The sequence below is a fragment of the Panicum virgatum genome, chromosome 1N (genome assembly GCF_016808335.1).
Source record: "Panicum virgatum strain AP13 chromosome 1N, P.virgatum_v5, whole genome shotgun sequence".
In the NCBI taxonomy this organism is placed as follows: Eukaryota; Viridiplantae; Streptophyta; class Magnoliopsida; order Poales; family Poaceae; genus Panicum; species Panicum virgatum.
Genome location: NC_053145.1, coordinates 5,033,139 through 5,052,748, shown reverse-complemented (window position 1 = coordinate 5,052,748; position 19,610 = coordinate 5,033,139). Strand labels below are relative to the sequence as shown.

At 44.6% G+C, this 19,610-nt stretch overlaps 3 protein-coding genes across 6 annotated transcripts; 1 reads left to right on the top strand and 2 right to left on the bottom strand.

Annotated features, from left to right (window-relative positions):
- Positions 1-560: 560 nt before the first annotated feature.
- On the bottom strand, positions 561-2,128 carry LOC120654753 (urease accessory protein F-like). Of its 2 annotated transcripts, none has more exons than XM_039932386.1 (2): positions 1,861-2,128; positions 561-1,535 (listed from the first exon to the last, which is right to left on the bottom strand). In XM_039932386.1, the coding sequence occupies exon 2, from the start codon at positions 1,488-1,490 to the stop codon at positions 711-713; it is 780 nt and encodes a 259-aa protein (XP_039788320.1). In that variant the 5' UTR covers positions 1,491-1,535; positions 1,861-2,128; the 3' UTR covers positions 561-710. The 2 variants fall into 2 exon arrangements, with proteins under 2 accessions (XP_039788320.1, XP_039788321.1); XM_039932387.1 differs by having other exon boundaries at positions 561-1,520.
- Positions 2,129-3,733: 1,605 nt separating this feature from the next.
- On the top strand, positions 3,734-14,664 carry LOC120654752 (cullin-associated NEDD8-dissociated protein 1-like). Of its 3 annotated transcripts, XM_039932384.1 has the most exons (30): positions 3,739-3,933; positions 4,778-4,855; positions 5,470-5,555; positions 5,635-5,804; positions 6,211-6,418; positions 6,977-7,142; positions 7,272-7,401; positions 7,608-7,722; positions 7,805-7,962; positions 8,059-8,182; positions 8,392-8,442; positions 8,525-8,607; positions 8,851-8,935; positions 9,008-9,109; positions 9,175-9,273; positions 9,351-9,461; positions 9,543-9,626; positions 9,713-9,853; positions 10,409-10,501; positions 10,626-10,747; positions 10,824-10,986; positions 11,083-11,319; positions 11,958-12,206; positions 12,287-12,472; positions 12,582-12,728; positions 12,828-12,944; positions 13,074-13,242; positions 13,879-13,956; positions 14,037-14,175; positions 14,288-14,664. In XM_039932384.1, the coding sequence occupies exons 3-30, from the start codon at positions 5,520-5,522 to the stop codon at positions 14,382-14,384; spliced, it is 3,660 nt and encodes a 1,219-aa protein (XP_039788318.1). In that variant the 5' UTR covers positions 3,739-3,933; positions 4,778-4,855; positions 5,470-5,519; the 3' UTR covers positions 14,385-14,664. The 3 variants fall into 3 exon arrangements, with proteins under 3 accessions (XP_039788319.1, XP_039788317.1, XP_039788318.1); XM_039932383.1 differs by lacking the exon at positions 4,778-4,855 and having other exon boundaries at positions 3,735-3,933; XM_039932385.1 differs by lacking the exons at positions 4,778-4,855; positions 13,879-13,956; positions 14,037-14,175; positions 14,288-14,664 and adding an exon at positions 13,724-13,788 and having other exon boundaries at positions 3,734-3,933.
- A 3,148-nt stretch (positions 14,665-17,812) lies between these two features.
- Positions 17,813-18,836, bottom strand: LOC120654751 (auxin-responsive protein SAUR71-like). Its single transcript, XM_039932382.1, has one exon. The coding sequence runs from the start codon at positions 18,608-18,610 to the stop codon at positions 18,263-18,265; it is 348 nt and encodes a 115-aa protein (XP_039788316.1). The 5' UTR covers positions 18,611-18,836; the 3' UTR covers positions 17,813-18,262.
- Positions 18,837-19,610: the final 774 nt, after the last annotated feature.

The following is a 19,610-nucleotide window of genomic DNA, read 5'->3' as shown; positions in this document are numbered from 1 at the left end:
TGGCGAGCCTATGTAGGAGTAATGCACACAGAAACCTGAAAGAAGGTGAGAAAAAAGCATCATAAGGCCATCTAGACATTTGTTTGATGTATCACATGTTCATCTTGTTTTCTGTGACCTTGAATTGTACAAAAAGGACTTGGCAAGCCTACTCCATTCCATGCCGCTCCAATCCAAGCGCGTTCCGGGTCGTTCCGGGGCAAAACGAACGAGCCCTTAAAGATTACAAATTTACAATACACATGCCCACAGCAGGATCAGGCAAAAGTTAAATGAATTGCTCATCAGGTCCTTGTATATCACTCAGCTGAAAGCATTTCCTCATTAAGTTGCATCGCATTACTCCCTCCGTCCCAAAAAACAAGTCATTCTATGATTCGAAATTTGTCCCACGAAGCAAGTTATCTTACCCTATTTAGAAAGTGTATATACATGTAAGAATCAATTAGTCTCAAATATGGGAAGTAAATAGGGGCAAACATGGTTATTTTACTCTTTTGTTAATTTATCCTATAATTTCTAGAATGACTTGTTTTTTGGGACGGATGGAGTAGTCACCATTCGTCGCATAAGTTAACTGAATTCATCAGAATAATACCAAAGCATTATTGGCGCTTTTATCATAAAACTGATCCATGTGGTGCCCATGTTTGAAGATCATTTGATCACGTAAAAAGTGACAAAGAGAGAAATGATAGCACATTGCACTGTCAAGAGCAAAACAGCCTGGAGAACATGTAAGCATGGCAGCCTTGCAAAGCATCAAGCAGAGGGGCAGTCTGTGATGCCTCAGTGACATCACGATCCCTCCATTTCTGCAGCATCCTTTCAGCATCAGGCGCAACTTGGTGCTGCAGCACTGAAGCAGCCAGCGGTCCGATCAGATTGAGCCTAGTGGCAGCAGAGAACACATCCCTCATTGTCACAAACATGTAAGCCCGCTGCGCCATCTCACTGTCGAATCCAACCAAACCACATATCAACCCAAACATAGGTGCATGGTGAAATGACACGCTCTTAGAACCGAGGAACGTCCGCCGGAGATCCTGCAGCGCTTGAATCTCAGTGAAGACAGATGCAGCCACTCTCAGCAGCGCTGAGCCTTGAGATGTCGACGCCTTTCTGCCAACTTCATTCGTCAATGTAGCTTCCAGCAACTGATCAAGCTTGACCCATGCCGCTGTATCAGGAGACTTGCTAGCACAGTAAACAAACGGAAGCAGAAGGCTGCCAGTGTTCTCCAGGACCTGGATGACAAATGACCTCAAATCTTCCTGATTGTTCACCATGCGAGATTGCATAGCAGCTTCAAGACCATAGGAGTGTGCGAAACCGCCAGTAGGGAGGATGGAGTCCAGTATCTGCCACTGGGTCCAATACAGACTCTGATTCACATTCACTGCATTGGAAGGTGCTTCCTCCATTGCACAATCTACCGAGTCGACCAATCTTGATTTCTTCGGAACTGGGCCATCCGACTCCATTAGCATCAACAGAGGGGGATGGGCCAATCTTCAGTACTGAAAAGAGCAAAACTGTAGTTTCTAAGGTCACGGTCCCACAAAGAACACAATATCAAAAAGAAAACACTGACAATTTGCAGGCAAGCATCTACAAACTATTTAGAATCTAGACATTTCCCACAAGCAATAGATTTGCCATGACTCGTTCAATGACGAGTGATCAAATCAAGAATGAGTTCGCAGCCAGGCATTCCATCAAACACCCCGGGACGCCAGTCATATACCACAATCTGATGCACCAACTTGAGCTAGAATTGGCTAGAACATACGCAAAGCTTTGCGGCACAGGCCACAGAGAGAATCTTTGGAACCGGCTGGAACAAGAATTGGCGAGTACCTTAGTTGTTTGGACAGAGATATTTGCTCCAAGAGACCAGACGCCGAAGGTCGCCAGCAAGCGGTTGCGAGGGCTATCTCAGCTTAGAGGTCTCCGGGGAACCAAAAAGTCGCTGCGTCGATCCACTGGACAGGGAGCCCTCGAGGTCGATGACCGGGGTTGACGCCTCCCGCGGCGGCGCTGCGAATCAGAGAGAGGGGAGGAGAGGAGCGGACTGCGGAGAGAGACGCAAGAGTAGTATTTTTTTTTGGAGGACGCAAAATTGCTGAGTTGTCGCATGGGCCTATACCTAATCCAGCCTGGTCTGATCCAAGCGCTTTTTTCTTTTTTATATTTAAAAAAATTTCAAAAATATATGTCTGTTTTGCAATATTTCAAAAATACCCCCGGTCGCCCTCTATTGGGCGACAGGCCCAAAGTGTAATTTTTTTCTTTAAATTCGCAACGAGATCCTTGGAGAAAAAAAAGGGGGCCTGTCGCCCACCCCTGGGGCGACAGGGGCCTGTCGCCCGTTGGGGGGGCGACAGGGTCCCCTCCTCTTTTATAAGCCCTGGCCGCCATATGCCGCCATTCCTTTTGTCATTTAAGTCTAAAAATTCAGGAAAAAAGCTGGAGTGCTTGCCGTGTTGTCACATCTTTTTGAAATGGTGGAAGAGCACTACTATTGGGTCACGTATGTCTGGGCAAAGAATGCGATATTTGGGAAACCCATGATCACCGTGCTGAGTAGTGGCAACCTGTAATCTCGTACTCGCAGCTAGATACACTATGGTTCCTATTTTGAGCTATTCGAGCGTGTAGTCGTCATCTCGTACTAGCAGCTAGATACACTATACTTGAAACTACATCTTGCTCGACATATCTGTATATCACATAATACTTATCGAGTTATACTCTTTACTTCACTACCTTATTCAATAATCTGTAAAAACTAAGTATGAAATTCAACTACAACGTATAAGTATTCATAACTATGTGATGACACTCAAATTCTATATTGCATATGCCAAATTCTATTCTAAATCATAATTAATTTATAAACACGTCTCTAATAGTACTGCAATTGTAATAATAAATGCGTAGTACTAATTTTCTAAACTAATTTACTACTACGTAACTACAAACTAAAGTATCATTAAACTCCTATTTATATGGTTCTACTATAGCACTAATTAAATTAAATTACTCACCCCTACTTAAATTACTCATACTTAAATACGTAGTACTTAAATATAACAATATATAAACTAAATGTAATAACCTGCAGATCACAAGTGCTGAATCCGGCAGGGCTTCGCCGCTTTCCTTCTCCTCACTCCTCTCTTTTTTTTCTGGATTTTTGGTGGAATTTTCGGGCTCAAATGAGGAGGGAAGGGGAGGGTTGGAGGTTATATAAGGGGGGCACACCCCGGTCGCCCGAGGGGGGGGGGGGGGCGACAGGCCCCCCTGTCGCCCGGGGGGGGCGACAGGCCCCCCTGCCGCGCCCGTGGGCTGGGCCCAGCGGTCGCCCGAGGGGGGGCGACAGGCCCCCCTGTCGCCCGTTGGGGGGGCGACAGGCCCCTTTTTTTTCAGGGACCTCGTTGCAAATTTAAAGAAAAAAATTACATTTAGGACCTGTCGCCTTTTGGGAGGGCGACCGAGGGGTATTTTTGAAATATTTCAAAACGGACATATATTTTTGAAATTTTTATTTTTTTTAAATATAAAAAAGAAAAAAGCGCCTGATCCAACCCATCCATTCTTAAACCCAGACAGCCCAATGTTTCGAAAAAAAAACCCAGACAGCCCACCAGGACTCATCAGGCTTCAGGCCCATTTAGCCCACAGCTCACCACCTTCCAAGGCTCCTCTTAAGCCCAGACCCTACCTAGGCTCCCCGCGTTCCCCAGTGTAGCCGAGCACGCACCGCCGCCGGCATCTTCCCACCACCGCTCCGCTGCCCGCCGGTGCCGGATCCTCGCTCCACACGCCGCGCTCCGCGCCGCCGAAAGCCCGCTCAACCTCCGCTCCAATCGAGTGGAGTTGAGCGGAGCGAAGATCCGTTCGCACGTCCACTGGTTTCGTCGTTCGCCGGTGAGTAACCCTAGCTCGCTCGCTTTGATGGATGCCCTTGTGCAAAGAGGGTGGTCATCTGCTCTTCTCTGTGGCATCCGAGCGTTGCTCGGTGCAGTTAGTTGCGGATGTGAGCGCTGCGTGATGCCGTGCGCTACTTGTGTAGTTCAATCCAATCTACCAGTGGTTCGATCAGGTGTTCTTCACTGGTGTGCGAGATCGGCATTTAATGCTACACATAGTAGAATACCTGTTGGTACCCTAGATGTAGTTGCAGTTCACTTCCCACTGATTATTTTGGGGTTTTGGTTCAAACAAAACTCCTAGGCCCCCTACATTCAATTTGCCCATCCTGAGTCAGGTTGGCCGAATCAGTTGCTGTAGTTTGTATTTATTACACCTATAGCTTAGAGCGAGTATTATAAGAGGCTGAGAACTGGCTGAAATCCTACGTGGAAGAAAGAGAAAGTAGGAAAGAGAATGGAACGAGCGACTGATGAGAGGGCATGCGGCACCTGCTATTGCTATTGGTGATGGCTCCCTGCGATGCATTAAATAGCAACGGGCCCCACCATCATCAGCCATCGTTGCAGCCCGCTGCCGCCGTATGCAATTAGCCTTGCTCTTATTTGTGTGGCAACTAGGAGAGTCCGTCCTACTCCCATGTGGTAACGCTGGGCATTGTTAGCGTAAGGTGTTAGTGTTACCATGATTGCTGATTGCATACGTGTGCCTATGTTAATTTTTGTTGGTTGCCGACTGCAAATGGGCAAGTGTCAATGTCTTGTCATTTCTGCCTCATGCATATTATACATGTCTTCTTTGTCGCTCTCTACCGATAATATGATTGTCACTTCATGCATAGTTGAAGGACAGGCCTGGCACAGTGGTTAAGTCACCCCACTGGTGTGAAGTGGTCCTATGTTCGACGTGGTCTCTCAGGGTAAAGGCTTGCCTCATATAATTCCTTCCCCAGACCCCACTCACGTGGGAGCTGCCAGCGCTGGGACTGTCCTTTTTAAGTTGCCACTGTAATGTAATGATATTGTTGTTTGTACAAATAACAGTACTCCGGCTAAAAGGTGCATAGCATCGCAAAATTTTCGGTGATTACTGAGCATGACAGTGGAGTTAAATAATCATATCCTCGTTAGGATTTCCTTTACCAAAAAGGGTTGTGCTCATTAGGAGTGGCATTTGGTTGGGCGCCGCTTCCAGCCATGCCAAAAGTTGGGCGTTGACCGTGGCCAGGTAGGTTGTTTGGATGTTGGCCATGATTTGGGTTACCCTGAACCCCATGCCCAGGCTCATTTGATTTCTGTGCCCTTCTCTGGCCAAAACATCGGAGGTCAAATCATCGACCAAATTTTGGCCGGCCAATGCTTGGGCATGGCAAACAAGGGGAAGCATCCAAACAGCCTCTATGGTCTTAAATTAACTTAACCATTATTCAATGTCTCCTGACACTGCCAAGTGCTATATCTATACCAGAAGATGCACATTCAACAATGAAGATATGTTCGTTTAGCTTGTCTGCTTACCCAATTTGTTTTCCAGTAGGACATTGGTGAATAATCTGAAGAGCGCCATTGGACAGGCTTGCCAAAATGGCAAATTTAAACATAACTAACATCTTGGAGAAGGTAATCATTAATCTAATTTGCATTAAGTTAGATTGGATATCCTTTGACTTCTAATATACTTTGTTAAATGCTCTTTCAGATGACAGGGAAGGATAAAGATTACAGATATATGGCAACATCAGATCTGCTTAGCGAATTGAATAAAGAGAGCTTCAAAGCTGATCAAGACCTTGAGCCAAAGTTAACGAGTACTGTTCTTCAACAACTGGAAGATGCTTCAGGAGATGTCTCTGGTTTAGCTGTTAAATGGTATGTCTTCTGCAGTTGTTTGCTCCAATTAATATATGTTTTCTTTTGGTATTTCTTAGTTTTCAAGTCTGTGGTTGATATATCTTGTGTATAAAACAATAAATTCGCATTTGTCTATATTGTTTGTCGTTGGTGTGCAATCATGCATGTTAAAGATCTTCCTATTGTAGATTGTCCTATTTAAGGTTAGGATTTGGTGGCATTTTGATATTGCTACATACAGTGTTGAATTTCTCTCAGCTGTGTAATGTTGTGATTTTTTTTTTATAAAACATACATATGCTTGTTATTATGTTTCCTTTTGTCATTTCTCTGTAATTGCATTTCTTAAGCACTGATGCATAGAATTTTGCTTTTAATTGTTTTAGTTTCCCCCCACAATTCTCTTGTAATCTCGTCTTTGTAGCTTGGCTCCACTTGTCAAGAAGGTTGGTGAGGACAAGGTAGTGGAGATGACCAACAAACTTTGTGATAAATTGATCAATGGAAAGGAGCAGCATCGTGATACTGCTAGTATAGCCCTGAAAACAATCATTGCAGAAGTTACTACACCATCACTTGCTGAAAAGATTTTGATTTCTATTGCCCCACAGCTCATCAAGGGTGTCAACACTGTAAGCTTTCTACTTTGTTTCTCAAATAACAAAATTGTGCATTTCAGGCCATTGTTTTCTCAGACCTACTCGATATGTTTACGGTGTGCTAATTAAGCTTTGATTTCTGACCTTTCTAATTATGAGTTGTATGTTATGTTCATTCATTTGTCCTGTATGTCTTGCAACGATAATGAATTCTCTGGAATATTCATTTGGACAGCAATATAAGTATTGACATGTAATGTTGAAGCAAGTTATCTTCCAGATAGCAATATTAACTGGCGGTGTTAACAGCAGTGCAACCTAATGGATGTGCCTTTTCAAATCTTTATTTTAAGTTACATTTTTAGAAATTATATTTATTATATGGTGTGCTGTGTACCTATAAAACATGTACCTATAAGTTTTTTCAGCTTGATTATCATAGCTAAACCACAGAAGTTTTCAAAATCTATCTGTTTAATTCAGTAATACCAGATTTTCTAGATATTAGAAATTAGTGTTTAGCCACTGCAATGAAGGTTGTATGATTTCCTGATTTACAGTATATAAATGTAATTCTTCATTCGTTGGCAGGCAAAAGGTGCTGAAATTAAATGTGAATGCCTTGATATATTGGGGGATGTGCTTCATAGATTTGGCAACTTGATCACAAAAGATCATGAGTATATGCTCACCGCACTTTTATCCCAGTTGGGTTCCAACCAAGCAAGCGTCAGAAAAAAGTCTGTTTCTTGTATTGGTAAGTCAATGCACTGAATTTTCTGTATTCAGTATGCTTTTCATCTCCTGCAAATGGTTTCTGTAGGTTTTACAATCTTGCAGGTCTAGGTAAATGTAACCACCATTAACACTCCACTCTGTTTTGCAGCATCGCTTGCTCCAAGTTTATCAGATGATTTGTTAGCAAAGGCAACTTTGCAAGTTGTCCAATTGCTAAAAAATAGAAGTGCAAAATCTGATATTACCCGAACAAATATCCAAATGATTGGTTCTCTAAGGTACATGTTTTATCTTGAAACTTTTGCAGGCAAGGAATCCCTAATAAATTTAGGGATATATTATATTCATTTGTTCATGCTAGCTTTTGAGGAAAATATTTTGTTAACTTTGAATGTGGTTTGTATCTGCTATGTTAATTAGTTTACTAAATTTGCCAGTCTTTCCTGCGACTTGCCTTCTAACATTATGCGTTTTTGACTTGCAGTCGTTCTGTAGGATACCGTTTTGGACCACATCTTGCTGAAACTGTTCCTTTGCTTATAAGCTATTGTACAAGTGCATCCGAAAATGATGAAGAGCTCCGTGAATACAGCTTGCAGGTGGGGTTCTGTTTTTATTTTCTGAACATTTGTTTTGTATGACCCTTTAAATTTGCTCTATCTTTTTTTTTCTGCCATACAGGCTCTTGAGAGCTTTATGCTCAGGTGCCCAAGGGATATATCACCATATTGTGAGGGCATTTTGAATCTTGCTTTGGAATATGTGAGCTATGATCCTAATTTCACTGATAGCATGGAGGAGGATACCGATGAGGAAGGCCAGGAGGATGATGATGATGAGTACGTCACTAGTATGCTTAATTGCTTACAGAACTACCTTGTAGATCTATTAGCTCAAGATCATGTAATTAATGCTTTTCAACATGTTTACCCCAGTGAGAGTGCAAATGAGTACACAGATGATGAGGATGCGAGTTGGAAAGTCCGTAGGGCATCAGCGAAGTGCCTATCTGCAATTATAGTATCTCGTCCTGAAATGCTATCGAAGATGTATCTGGAGGTTTGTTAACATAAAAAATTAAACCTACATGTGATGAATTGGCATATTTCTTTTTCTATGAAAAACATCTTCTTATATGAACTGTTGTTACAATGTTTTTGAGATGTTTATGATTATAATTTTTTGAAAAATTTACAAGCTTGATAATATGTCTTGAATACTATCAATTTTGCTTGCGTTCAATTTGATAAGTATTTTATTTTTTGCAGGCTTGCCCAAAGTTAATTGAACGGTTTAGGGAAAGAGAGGAGAATGTGAAGGTAAATATAAGGCATCTAATTGGTATATAAAACCTGAGTTGTCTTAGTTGCCAAATCTTATGAAGCTTCCATCTTATTCTAGATGGACATCTTCAACACCTTCATTGAGTTGTTACGCCAAACTGGTAATGTAACAAAAGGACAAGGTGACATCGATGAGTCGAGGTGAGGTTGTTTTTCTGTTTTTGTTTTATAGCATTTTTGTCAGTTTCTCATCAATTCCACTGTACTTAGAAGATCTTGTGAAGTTTGTTCGTTCATTCTGATTAGTACTTGGAATGGTCTGTTATTATTCTGCTTAGTAGATGTGTATACGTGTTTCCTTTTTTTATGCTTTGCCAAAAAGTGTGCATTTAGACTGCATGCTCTATGGTCTGTCCCCGTGCTTCAATCTGTTCTTATTTGCAGTCCTCGATGGTTGCTAAAACAAGAGGTGCCAAAAGTTGTCAAGTCTATCAACAGGCAGTTTCGTGAAAAATCTATCAAGACAAAGGTTTGTTCTTCAACTATCCTGTGACTCATGGTTTTGGGATGATAAATCTGATCATATTGCCAACATTTTCAGGTTGGGGCATTTTCAGTATTGAAGGAGCTTGTTGTTGTACTACCTGACTGTCTTGCTGATCATTTTGGCTCACTTGTTCCTGGGATTGAGAAGGCTTTGAATGTTAGTGTCTTTCATTCCCTTAGAATGTTGTTGTGAAAACACGTGCTAACTTATTAATTTGACAGGATAAATCTTCTACCTCGAACCTGAAGATTGAAGCCCTTGTATTTACAAGGCTTGTTATGGCTTCACATTCTCCATCTGTGTTTCATCCATACATCAAGGTACAGTTGCTTCTATTAGTATACAATAATACTTAAAGACAGTTGGAGTGGTTGCTGATTGCAAATCAAATTTTCAGGCACTTTCTGCCCCAATATTATCAGCAATTGGAGATAGATATTATAAAGTCACTGCTGAGGCTTTGCGGGTGTGTGGAGAATTAGTCCGTGTCCTTCGTCCAAATCTCGAGGTTAATCTTGTATTCCTTGCTATGCAGACATGAACGACTGTTATGTTTTTTTAATGTTATCTTTGTTATTTTGTGATGCAGGCAAGCGCTGTGGATTACAGGCCGTATATTGGTCCAATCTATAACGCTATACTGGGACGCTTGGCTAATCAAGATCAGGATCAGGTTTGGCAGAATTCCCCATCCTCCTCCATCTCTAGTGTGTTTGTGGTGCATCGGCATCCACTTATGCAAATTTTATGTTCTCCCAGGAGGTTAAAGAGTGTGCCATATCGTGCATGAGTCTGGTGGTCTCCACTTTTGGTGATGGCCTTCAAAGAGAATTACCAGCTTGCCTTCCCATACTCGTTGATAGGATGGGTAATGAAATAACAAGACTTACAGCCGTCAAGGTAAGTTATTGACTGCTTGTATAGGATGCAAACTTAAATTAAGATTTAACATCATGGAATGCTAGTTTATGGTATTTATATAATGTTAAAGCTCATACGCTGAAACACTGTTTCGAGAATTGTATAATAGAGAAATTTGTTAGTCATACTTATACATTCATCCATAGTGTATCAACGTATTCTGGTCAATCATGCAAGAATACATGCAAATGTTCTGATCTGTCATTCAGTCTTGACATCTGCATGGAAGAGAAATTGTTACACAATGGCTATGTTTCTTTAGTCAATTATCGCTGGAGTAAAGTTAATTTAGTTCTTTTCGTTTGGATCTGAGTAACACTATTTATATTTTGTACCTTATTTCATCCACTGCTCCTACGTGTCTGAATTTTCTGTCTATTCTTTACCTGTTTCCTTTTTCGTGAACCATTTAAGTGATATGACTAGATATTGTTTCCCTTAGGTGTTTTGTTGTGGTACTTAACTGTTTGTAACACTACAGGCATTTTCAGTTATTGCAAATTCACCCCTTCTTAATTGTTTGTATCTTTACAGGCATTTTCAGTTATTGCAAATTCACCTCTTCGTATTGATCTCTCGTGTGTTCTGGATCATGTTGTTTCCGAGCTCACAGCTTTCCTTCGTAAGGTGACAATATACTTTTACTGACCTTGTTCTGACTTATTTTCCCCCTCTCAATACCATTAGCTTTGGTAATGAACTGCAAGACTACACATTAGTTATTTTAGTTATTTTCTTCCTTATGTAACAGGCCAACAGAGCTCTTAGGCAGGCAACATTGGGAACACTAAATTCTTTGGTTGTCACATATGGTGGTCAAATTGGCTCTTCTTCATATGAGACAATAATTGCTGAACTTTCTACCCTCATAAGGTTTGCTTTCTAGCTTTCTTTAAGCTGCATATGCCCTGCCATGACAACTGACATTGACTTATTTTATTTGTGGCAGTGACATGGATTTGCATATGACTGCTCTTGCATTAGAACTTTGTTGCACAATAATGGTTGACAGAAAATCCATTCAAAATGTTGGTTTAGCTGTGAGAAATAAGGTTTTGCCTCAGGCACTTATTTTGATCAGGAGTGCCCTTTTGCAAGGGCAAGCACTGCAGGTAACCCACTCAACCACCACCACCACCAGCAGCAGCAGCAGACTTGAACATTTGGTTTCCTTTTAGGCGGCTACTTACATATGATGTTATTTACAGGCTCTTCAGAGATTTTTTGCTTCGCTAGTCCAATCTGCAAATACTAGCTTTGATGCTTTGTTGGATTCCCTTATTTCTGCTGCTAAACCGTCACAGTCAGGTGGTCTTGCCAAGCAAGCACTGTCTTCTATTGCTAAGTGTGTTGCTGTTCTCTGCTTAGCAGCTGGTGACCAGAAGTGTGCAGCTACAATTGAAATGCTTAAAGGCATTTTAAAAGATGACAGCACTTCTAACTCTGTAAGTTTTTCTTGCTCCTGATAAAGAGGATTTATTCCTTGTTCAGCAGATTTACTCGTTTTCATCCATTTTTTGGAGTAAAAAAATGTATTAGTTGTATCCATAGGTGTAACTAGGTGGACAGCGCGATGCCATTTGTCAATTGTGATACAGATGCCTTCTATTTGTTTCAGATATTTTTTTTGTTTCGAAAATTGCTGGATGCCAAGTTGTATCTTTGTTTCTTTAAGGTCAAAAACAATCTTTGTAACATAAAGTATCTGCAAATCTTGCTGATTATCTGCTGGCGATCGTTCTTACACCTTTATTTGGTAGTAGGGAAATCCATAAAAAAAAACTTTAGTAGCAGTGCATTAACCGTTATGAACATTACTGAATTAGACATTAGATTTCTGATGGGCATACAACAACAACAACAACAACATAGCCTTTTTTCCCAAGCAAGTTGGGGTAGGCTAGAGATGAAACCCGAAAGAAATAAGTTCAAGGTTTAGGCACATTGATAGCTAGTCTCCAAGCGCTCCTATCCAAGATTTCTGATGAGATGTAAATAATATTTGTGGATGTTGATTGCATGGTTTTGTGAATGTAAATAATAGTGTTTCTCATCTGCTAATTTTGCATGATCTTCATCTCAGGCTAAACAACATATGGCCTTGCTATGTTTGGGAGAAATTGGAAGGAGGAAGGACCTCAGCAATCATGTTCATATTGAGAACATTGTCATTGAATCATTTCAATCACCTTTTGAGGAGATTAAATCTGCAGCGTCCTATGCACTTGGAAACATTGCTGTTGGCAACCTCTCCAAGTACTTGCCATTTATTTTGGATCAGATTGACAATCAACAGAAGAAGCAATATCTGTTGCTTCATTCGCTTAAAGAGGTTGGTTGCTATTCGAATCCAGATTCTAAGACCCATCTAACTGCTGCTTAACGTGTGTGCTAATATTTAAAACCTGTCAGGTGATCGTGCGGCAAACTGTTGATCATAATGGCCAGAGCGAGCTCCAGGATTCAAACATTGAGAAGATATTAGCATTGCTCTTTAATCACTGTGAAAGTGAAGAGGAGGGAGTTCGGAATGTTGTTGCAGAGTGTTTAGGAAAGATTGCACTTATCGAACCAAAAAAATTAATCCCTGCGTTGAAGGTGTGACATGGATAGCAAAGCTATTATCCATTATGAAGTTTGTTTGCTTTGATAGCCTAATCGGTTCTCTCTCTCTCTCTCTCTCTCTCTCTCTTTTTTTTGTGCTTAGGTGCGCACATCTAGCCCAGCAGCAAACACAAGAGCTACGGTTGCCATTGCTATCAAATATTCAATTGTTGAACGGCCTGAAAAAATAGATGAAATCATGTACTCTGAGATATCTACTTTCCTGATGTTGATTAAAGACAGTGATAGGGTAAATGATACTTTACATAATCATTAACCATTATACAGTGATGGTGGCAAGATGGCGAACTTATTGTTTCATTTTGCATGTTCTGTTTCCAATTCACAGCATGTGAGGCGAGCAGCGGTTCTGGCTTTGAGCACAGCTGCCCACAACAAGCCAAATTTGATTAAAGGTCTTCTTCCAGAATTATTACCTCTTTTGTATGACCAAACTGTTATAAAGGTATTTTTCTTACTTTATATTGTTTGAGCTCTTCTTAACAGAAGACGTTGCATCATAATATGCATTCCACTTCAAGATGTTAACCTGTATCTCATCCATCCTGAAAGTAACGATGTCCCGTCTTTGCAGCAAGAATTGGTCAGGACGGTTGATCTTGGTCCTTTCAAGCATGTTGTAGATGATGGTCTTGAACTTAGGAAAGCTGCCTTTGAATGTGTGGACACGTTGCTGGACAGTTGTCTTGATCAAGTGAACCCATCATCCTTTATTGTACCTTTCCTCCTATCTGGCTTAGGTGGTAAGTATGGTTTTGTCACTTTAGCCACAACTGCATTTTGAATCCAATGTCAGACATGCCTTGTCAGGTGTGATACCATTATCTGTCTTTCAAGTTTTGTGTATACCACAGGATAGAAGTGTTTGTCTCTTGTTACTTTTACCAGTATGATAGAAGGAACAACTTGAGTGTTATTGGATTTACTTGTTTCGTTTGAATGGAATATAAATATAGCTGGCCTAGTATCTAGTTATTTGAAAACTTGAATCGAAGAACGAATCAAATACTTTCTTGTAATTATGCAATGGACAGGCACCTGTCATGGTGAAGCGCTACCCAGGGGGTAGCTTGTCCATTCAAGCCTAAGTACTTTGCCATTCTGTTTTTTCTGTAAAATAAATTAATTTGACGTAAACATTCCTTGGTGACCTTTCTTGAATTTTTCTGCATCACTTGTTGCCTCGAATATTCCACCCTTAGAAATGGTTCTTGCACTCTTAAGGTTTCAGGAATAATATTGCAGCACTGTGGCATGTTATGGTGTGATCATCAACATATATTGGAATTTATTCACAGAATTTCTTTGGCTCTGTTTTTCTCAACATGAGTTGTCAATAGCAATTCTTTTAGTGATGCTCATTCTAATGCTTAGTGCAGATCATTATGATGTAAAAATGCCTTGCCATTTGATTCTCTCAAAGCTAGCAGACAAGTGCCCTTCTGCTGTTCTTGCAGGTCTGTTGTAACTTATATCCTTTAAGTGGTGTTTCGCATGTTGCAGCTGCTCTTCTGATACTGTTGATGTGCCATTTCAGTTTTGGACTCCATAGTGGAACCTATTGAGAAAACTATTAGTCACAAACCCAAGGGCGATGCAGTGAAGCAGGAGGTTGATCGGAATGAAGACATGATTCGCAGTACTCTTCGAGCCATATCTTCTTTGAGCCGCATAAGGTCAAGTCTTGATTCGATCTTAGCTTCTATTGTTCTCTCCCAACATTCTCCGAGCGTTTTATTTTCACATCTTACCATTTAAAAAAAAAGACATTTATATTATGTTTTGCAGTGGCAGCGACTACAGTATGCGGTTCAAGAATTTGATGAACAAGATTGTGTCTACTCCTGCACTGGCCGAGAAGTACAATTCGGTGCGCAGTGAATAAAATCTGGATTATGTATATGGTAGAAATTAGGTTAAACTTAAAGTGGTACATGCTTGTCAGTCATGCCTTGCTCCTTTCTGTAAATTCTTCTTCCTGGGATAGCCACAGCTGGGAGGTTTATACATTCCTTTGCCCCTTTCCGCATGATTGCGAGGGTTTCCTAGAACCTGCAAGCGAAGTTCTGGTACCGGTGGTTGTCATTTTGAATGCTGGGCATTGTACCTGTACAAAATCTGGGTGGTTATTCAGTAGAAATGAGACTAGACATTTTACTACTGTCTCTTCAGGCATTTGCTTGTGAAACTTTAGTTGCGGCTCGGGCGTAACTTGGCAATGGCACCGTTGCTTACATCTGGCTGGTTTCTGAGGCTTTGCTTGGCAGATTTTAGCATAATCTGGGCTCGAACCAAACTTGCTCTCGGCAGGCGTGACCATCCACCTCAAAGCGCAAGTTTTGCCTGTCCGCACACCCCCTTTGGACTTGAAGACAAGCACTTCCCTGACCTTGCTTCCGGTTGTGGCGTCAAGATCTTTCCATCTCCAGCCGCAGCAGCTCCTCCGATTCGCTTGTCCGGCTGCTTCCAAGACGAGGTGCTGCCCGTCCGGCGACCCGTCGATCCCTTCGCCGCTTGCGGCGCCGGCGAAGTCACGCTGCGTGCTCCCGCCACCATGCCATGTGGTTCCCCTTTCTGCTCCCGCTCGTTCTGAAGCCTCTCTCTGAGCCTGAGGTCTGTCTGAGCCCATCATGTGCTGCCCACGGCGCTTTGACCGGGTGGCGCTGCCGTGCCGCTGCTGCTGCGTCCACCGGAGGCCTGTGCTGCGCTTGCACGTGACATGCAGCTGCCCAGAGCCTACCACCTGCCGAGGTAGCCTAGCTACGTGCTAGTACGCAGCAGCTTCAGCAGTTATGCTCCTCCCTCGGCGCCATTGCCTGCAAGGATGCAATGTTTCCCATCTCCTTCAGAGCTTCCCTTCTCATCACTCTTGAGCCCTGCCCATGGCTTTGTTTGGTTTTGTAGCGTGCTAGTGAATAGTAACATTTTGACTGCTTATTACAGTGTCAAATAAAGTCAGTTTACCAAACCAACTTCAGAACCCCGCGCTAGTGACCCTGAAGAATCTAATGAGGCTTTTGACCGCGTGATTAGAGGATGGTTACTGTAGCATCACTGTAGCAAATCGTCGATTAATTACCGTCATTAGATTCGTCGCGAAAAGTTACACACATTCCTAAAAAGATTTTGCAAATAGACTTCATTCAGTCCTTCATGCGGGAAAAATTCTCTTCTAGCACTAGGATTCTAGCGCGCATCCAAACAAGCCCCGTACCTCCTTTTCCGCTCTTGTGCAAGCACGCTAGCACGGCGGGCAACACCAAGGGCGCGTTTAGTTCCCAAAAATTTTCACCCAAAAAATTTCACCTTCCCTTTAAACACATGTATGAAGCACTAAATGTAATTAAATAACAAAACTAATTACACAGTTTGGATGTACATGACGAGACAAATCTTTTAAGCCTAATTAGTGCATGATTAGCCATAAGTGCTACAGTAACCCACATGTGCTAATGACGCGGTCAAAGGCCTCAAAAGATTCGTCTCGTGGTTTCCAAGTGAGTTCTGAAATTAGTTTTTTAATTAGTATCTGAAAAGTCCTCCCGACATCCGGTCAAAGTGCTGATTTGACCTCCAAAAATTTTTGCCGAGGGAACTAAACGCGCCCCAAGTTGCAAGGAGCCATGGACGTGGAAACCTCCTGGCGCACTCCATGTGGCGATTCCTGTAACCAGCCCTTCGGTCGTCGTCTCTGCACTCCACATCAATCAGAGAGCACTCTGTTTAGGGTCAATCGTGGCATTCAACATCCAGTTGTAGGAACACTCTGTTGGTGCTAGCCTAGAATATGCATTTCTTGCCCCCTTTTTAATTGTCATCTGCTCACCTGCTGTGCGCATGATGGTGTACGGCAGCACGATTAGTATAATCCGGGCAGGAGATTCAGGAGGAGCAGGTTCACATTTGTGCCTCTGGCACAATGATTCGGAAGCAGATCAGTTTCTTTGGGTGCAAGTAGGTAGGCCGAAGCTATGCTGAATCTTCCCTCCGACTCTCAGAGCCAGGCCACAGTTATGCTACGCAGTGCAGCAGTTGTTAGTTGCCATCCGTACTGCTCGATATCTCTCTGCTGCACATGGGGCTGCTTGCCTGCTTGTGCACAAAACAGCCCATCCCGTCCATCAGATGCTGCCTTGCTCATTTCCGTCTCTTGAATCTTGATGCAATGCGACACGTTCTCTACTGTTCCCGTGGCGGTGCAACACACCTGCATCCTGAAATTTCAGAGAAGCCTCCATTTGAAGAAGAAAAAAAATTGGAGCACCAGTACTTTTTTACTATTACTTGCTGCGACTGATAGATTTAAAGGATCAATACTCTTCCTAGGAGGAATTGAACTGCTTCCTAGGAAATTCTAGGGTTTTCCTAGGGTCCTTAGCAACGGGTGCATCTGGTCTAAGAAATAACAAAAAACAATGGGTGCATCTGAGGTTATTTGAGGTGTCAACTTGAACGCCTTCGCATCAGGGGCGTTTGACACTGACGTTCCATGGCTTGATGCGGGAACATGACAAGTGATCATTGAGGTAATCAGGCTGCGCCTTTTCTGCTTCAGTTGCGCCGAACAAAACCATCCCTGTACCGACAGCCTGACGCTCAGTTCAATGCCGTGGCAGGAAGGGACTACGCTTGCTCTGCTCCCATCTCGTCCGTGCAGAACTATTATTCCAGACCGCCATTCCTACGAAAGCTTCATCCGTTTCTTTTTTTTTCAAGGAAAATCAACTCGGTTAGTGTTTTAAAGTGAAGAAAGTGCCTTTCTTAGTCTCCTGGGGATTACATTTCCTATGCATGCACAATCTGTATAATTTGAAGTATCAAATCTTGAAAAACAACTCGTGGCCGTTTTCCATTCTTTTTTGTGCAGTTTCTTCAGAGTACGATTCAGAAACTTCTGGATGCTGAATTTTCAAGCTCCATGGATGATGGATGCTTCAAATATCTCGCTGAACTAGTAGATGTACGACTGGCTGGAACGCGCTTGTCTTGACGCAATGAAATTGCCGTCTGTACTGTTGCCCGGGACGCCTGTGTGGACCGAAGCGGCCAGGCAGCAGTGCCCAGCTTTCTTTAGAAATCTCGCTTAGATCGGGTAGGTTTGCTATCCTTGCCCGGACCACCAACACATTCTTGGCACAGCAGCTTTAACCCTGGCGTACGTGAACGACGATGAGGTAGAGACGGCGAGAGGGGAAGAATTGCAGCCCAAGGGTGATCAGATTCACTTGAATGTGGATGGTTCGTCTTAAATTTTAAGCGAAATTCGTGCATTTCAATATCCAAATAGGATGAAAGTTGTAGTTCTCGACCAGATCTTGTCATATGGAACGTGCGACTAGTCGGAGGTCGAAAACGGAGAGAGATCTTTACAATGTAGTGAGAAAAACTACTACCTTAATAATATGGCATGAGACTAGCCTCAATCGAGGATTACATGTATGGTTAAAAGTGAATTCCCCGGAATCCCTAGCACACTAGACACACTGCGAGTCTAGAACTAGAAGGGGTAAAAAAATGACACCCGTAGTTCTACCATCAAGCAGCTACTGCTACAGTGCTACTAGTAGTATAGCACTAGCTAGTGGTAAAAAAATCCAAGAGTACCAGGAGCCAAATCCCCGTGCTGCCCTCCGCCCTGCCTCGGCCTCTGTACATTCTACGCAGGGGTAAACCGGTAAAAACGGAGACGGCAAGGCCGCAATACCGCGGCGGCGGAGGCAGGGGAGGGGCGGGGCGGCGGGCGGTGCGCCTCGCCTAGCAAGGCTAGCAGCTGGCGGCGGCGGCGGGGTCGTCGCCGTCGGAGAGGCGCAGCAGGTGGTGGCGGAACTCGGCGGCGGTGCAGGGGATGCGGAGCGCGCCCGGGTGGGCGTACCCGTACTCCTGCGCGGCGGCGCGGAGGAGCGCCGCGAAGGCCGGCTCGCCCAGCAGCTCGGCGCGCACGGCGAAGCGCTCCACGGGCCCGCCCTCCTCGCCGACGCACACGGGGACGTGGCCCTCCGGCACCCCCTTGCCCTTCTTCTTCGCCCGGACCCGGCGGCGCGCCGCGGCCGGGGCGCCGCCGTCCTCGGCCGCCGCGACGGTGCGGGACAGCCGCCTCAGCAGGCGCTTCATGGCTTGCCGGTGGAGCCGGAGCTGGAAGGAACAGCCGGTTTCCTGGAGCGGAGGCCGAGACGGCGGGGGAGCCGGGAGGTCAGAGGAGCTCGAGGACCGAGGCGTGCGGCTGCGGGCTGCGGGCTGCGGCTGGGACTGGGCGAGAGCGGTGGCGACCGGTGCGGTGAGCTCCGCGCGGCGCGCTTTATAAAAGAAGCCGAGGAGAGGAGGAGGGGTCGTACAAGGTGGTGGTACCGGGCTGTACCCGGCGGGTACACGGGCGACAGGAAGACGGTGGGCCGGGCCCAACTTGTCGCCCGGACCCAAGCCGGCCGGCCCTTTTAACGAGCCACCCAGTCCCACCCACCACCGGTCACTCGCTGCCCCTGCTGTGTCTCGGTCAGTGGCCTGGTCGTCTGGTGGTCCCCCGCCACGCCACCAGCCTGCGCGCTGCTGCGGCTTCGGGCGGTGCGTGGCCCAGCCGGAGCGAGCGCGGCGCGAGCCCGACCGCGACTGACCGGCGGGACGGCGACGGATCCCCCCGTTCCGGTGCCGTGCGCGAGCGAGCCAGCGACCGGCCGTGCCGCGTCCGTGGTCCGGCGCGTACGGCCGGGGAAGCGGCCGCGGCTGGGGCGGCGGTGGCGGCCGAGCCGAGCGGGACGCGCCGCGACCGCGACAGGCGAGGCAACAGGCAGGCAGCAGCGCCGAGCTGGAGCTGGACATGGGTCCGGGATCGGCGAGGGTGACGCTGGCGGGGCCCACATGGACCGTTGTTGGTGCAACTCTTCCTCTCTTTCTCTTTTTTTTTTCTTACTTTTTTTTTATTGAGGCCGTATCTCCCCCCATTTCGCTTTCCGGTCGATCCGGAACGGAGCTGCTAGATCTTTTTCTACGGCGACGTACGTACGCGTCCGTTCCCGAGTAGAAATACTTGTTCGCACGTCCGGCGTGGGTCGCGTGGCCAAGGTGGGTCCGTGGGTGGCAGAACGGTCATTGCGGATGCAGACAGCGGTTGGAGGAG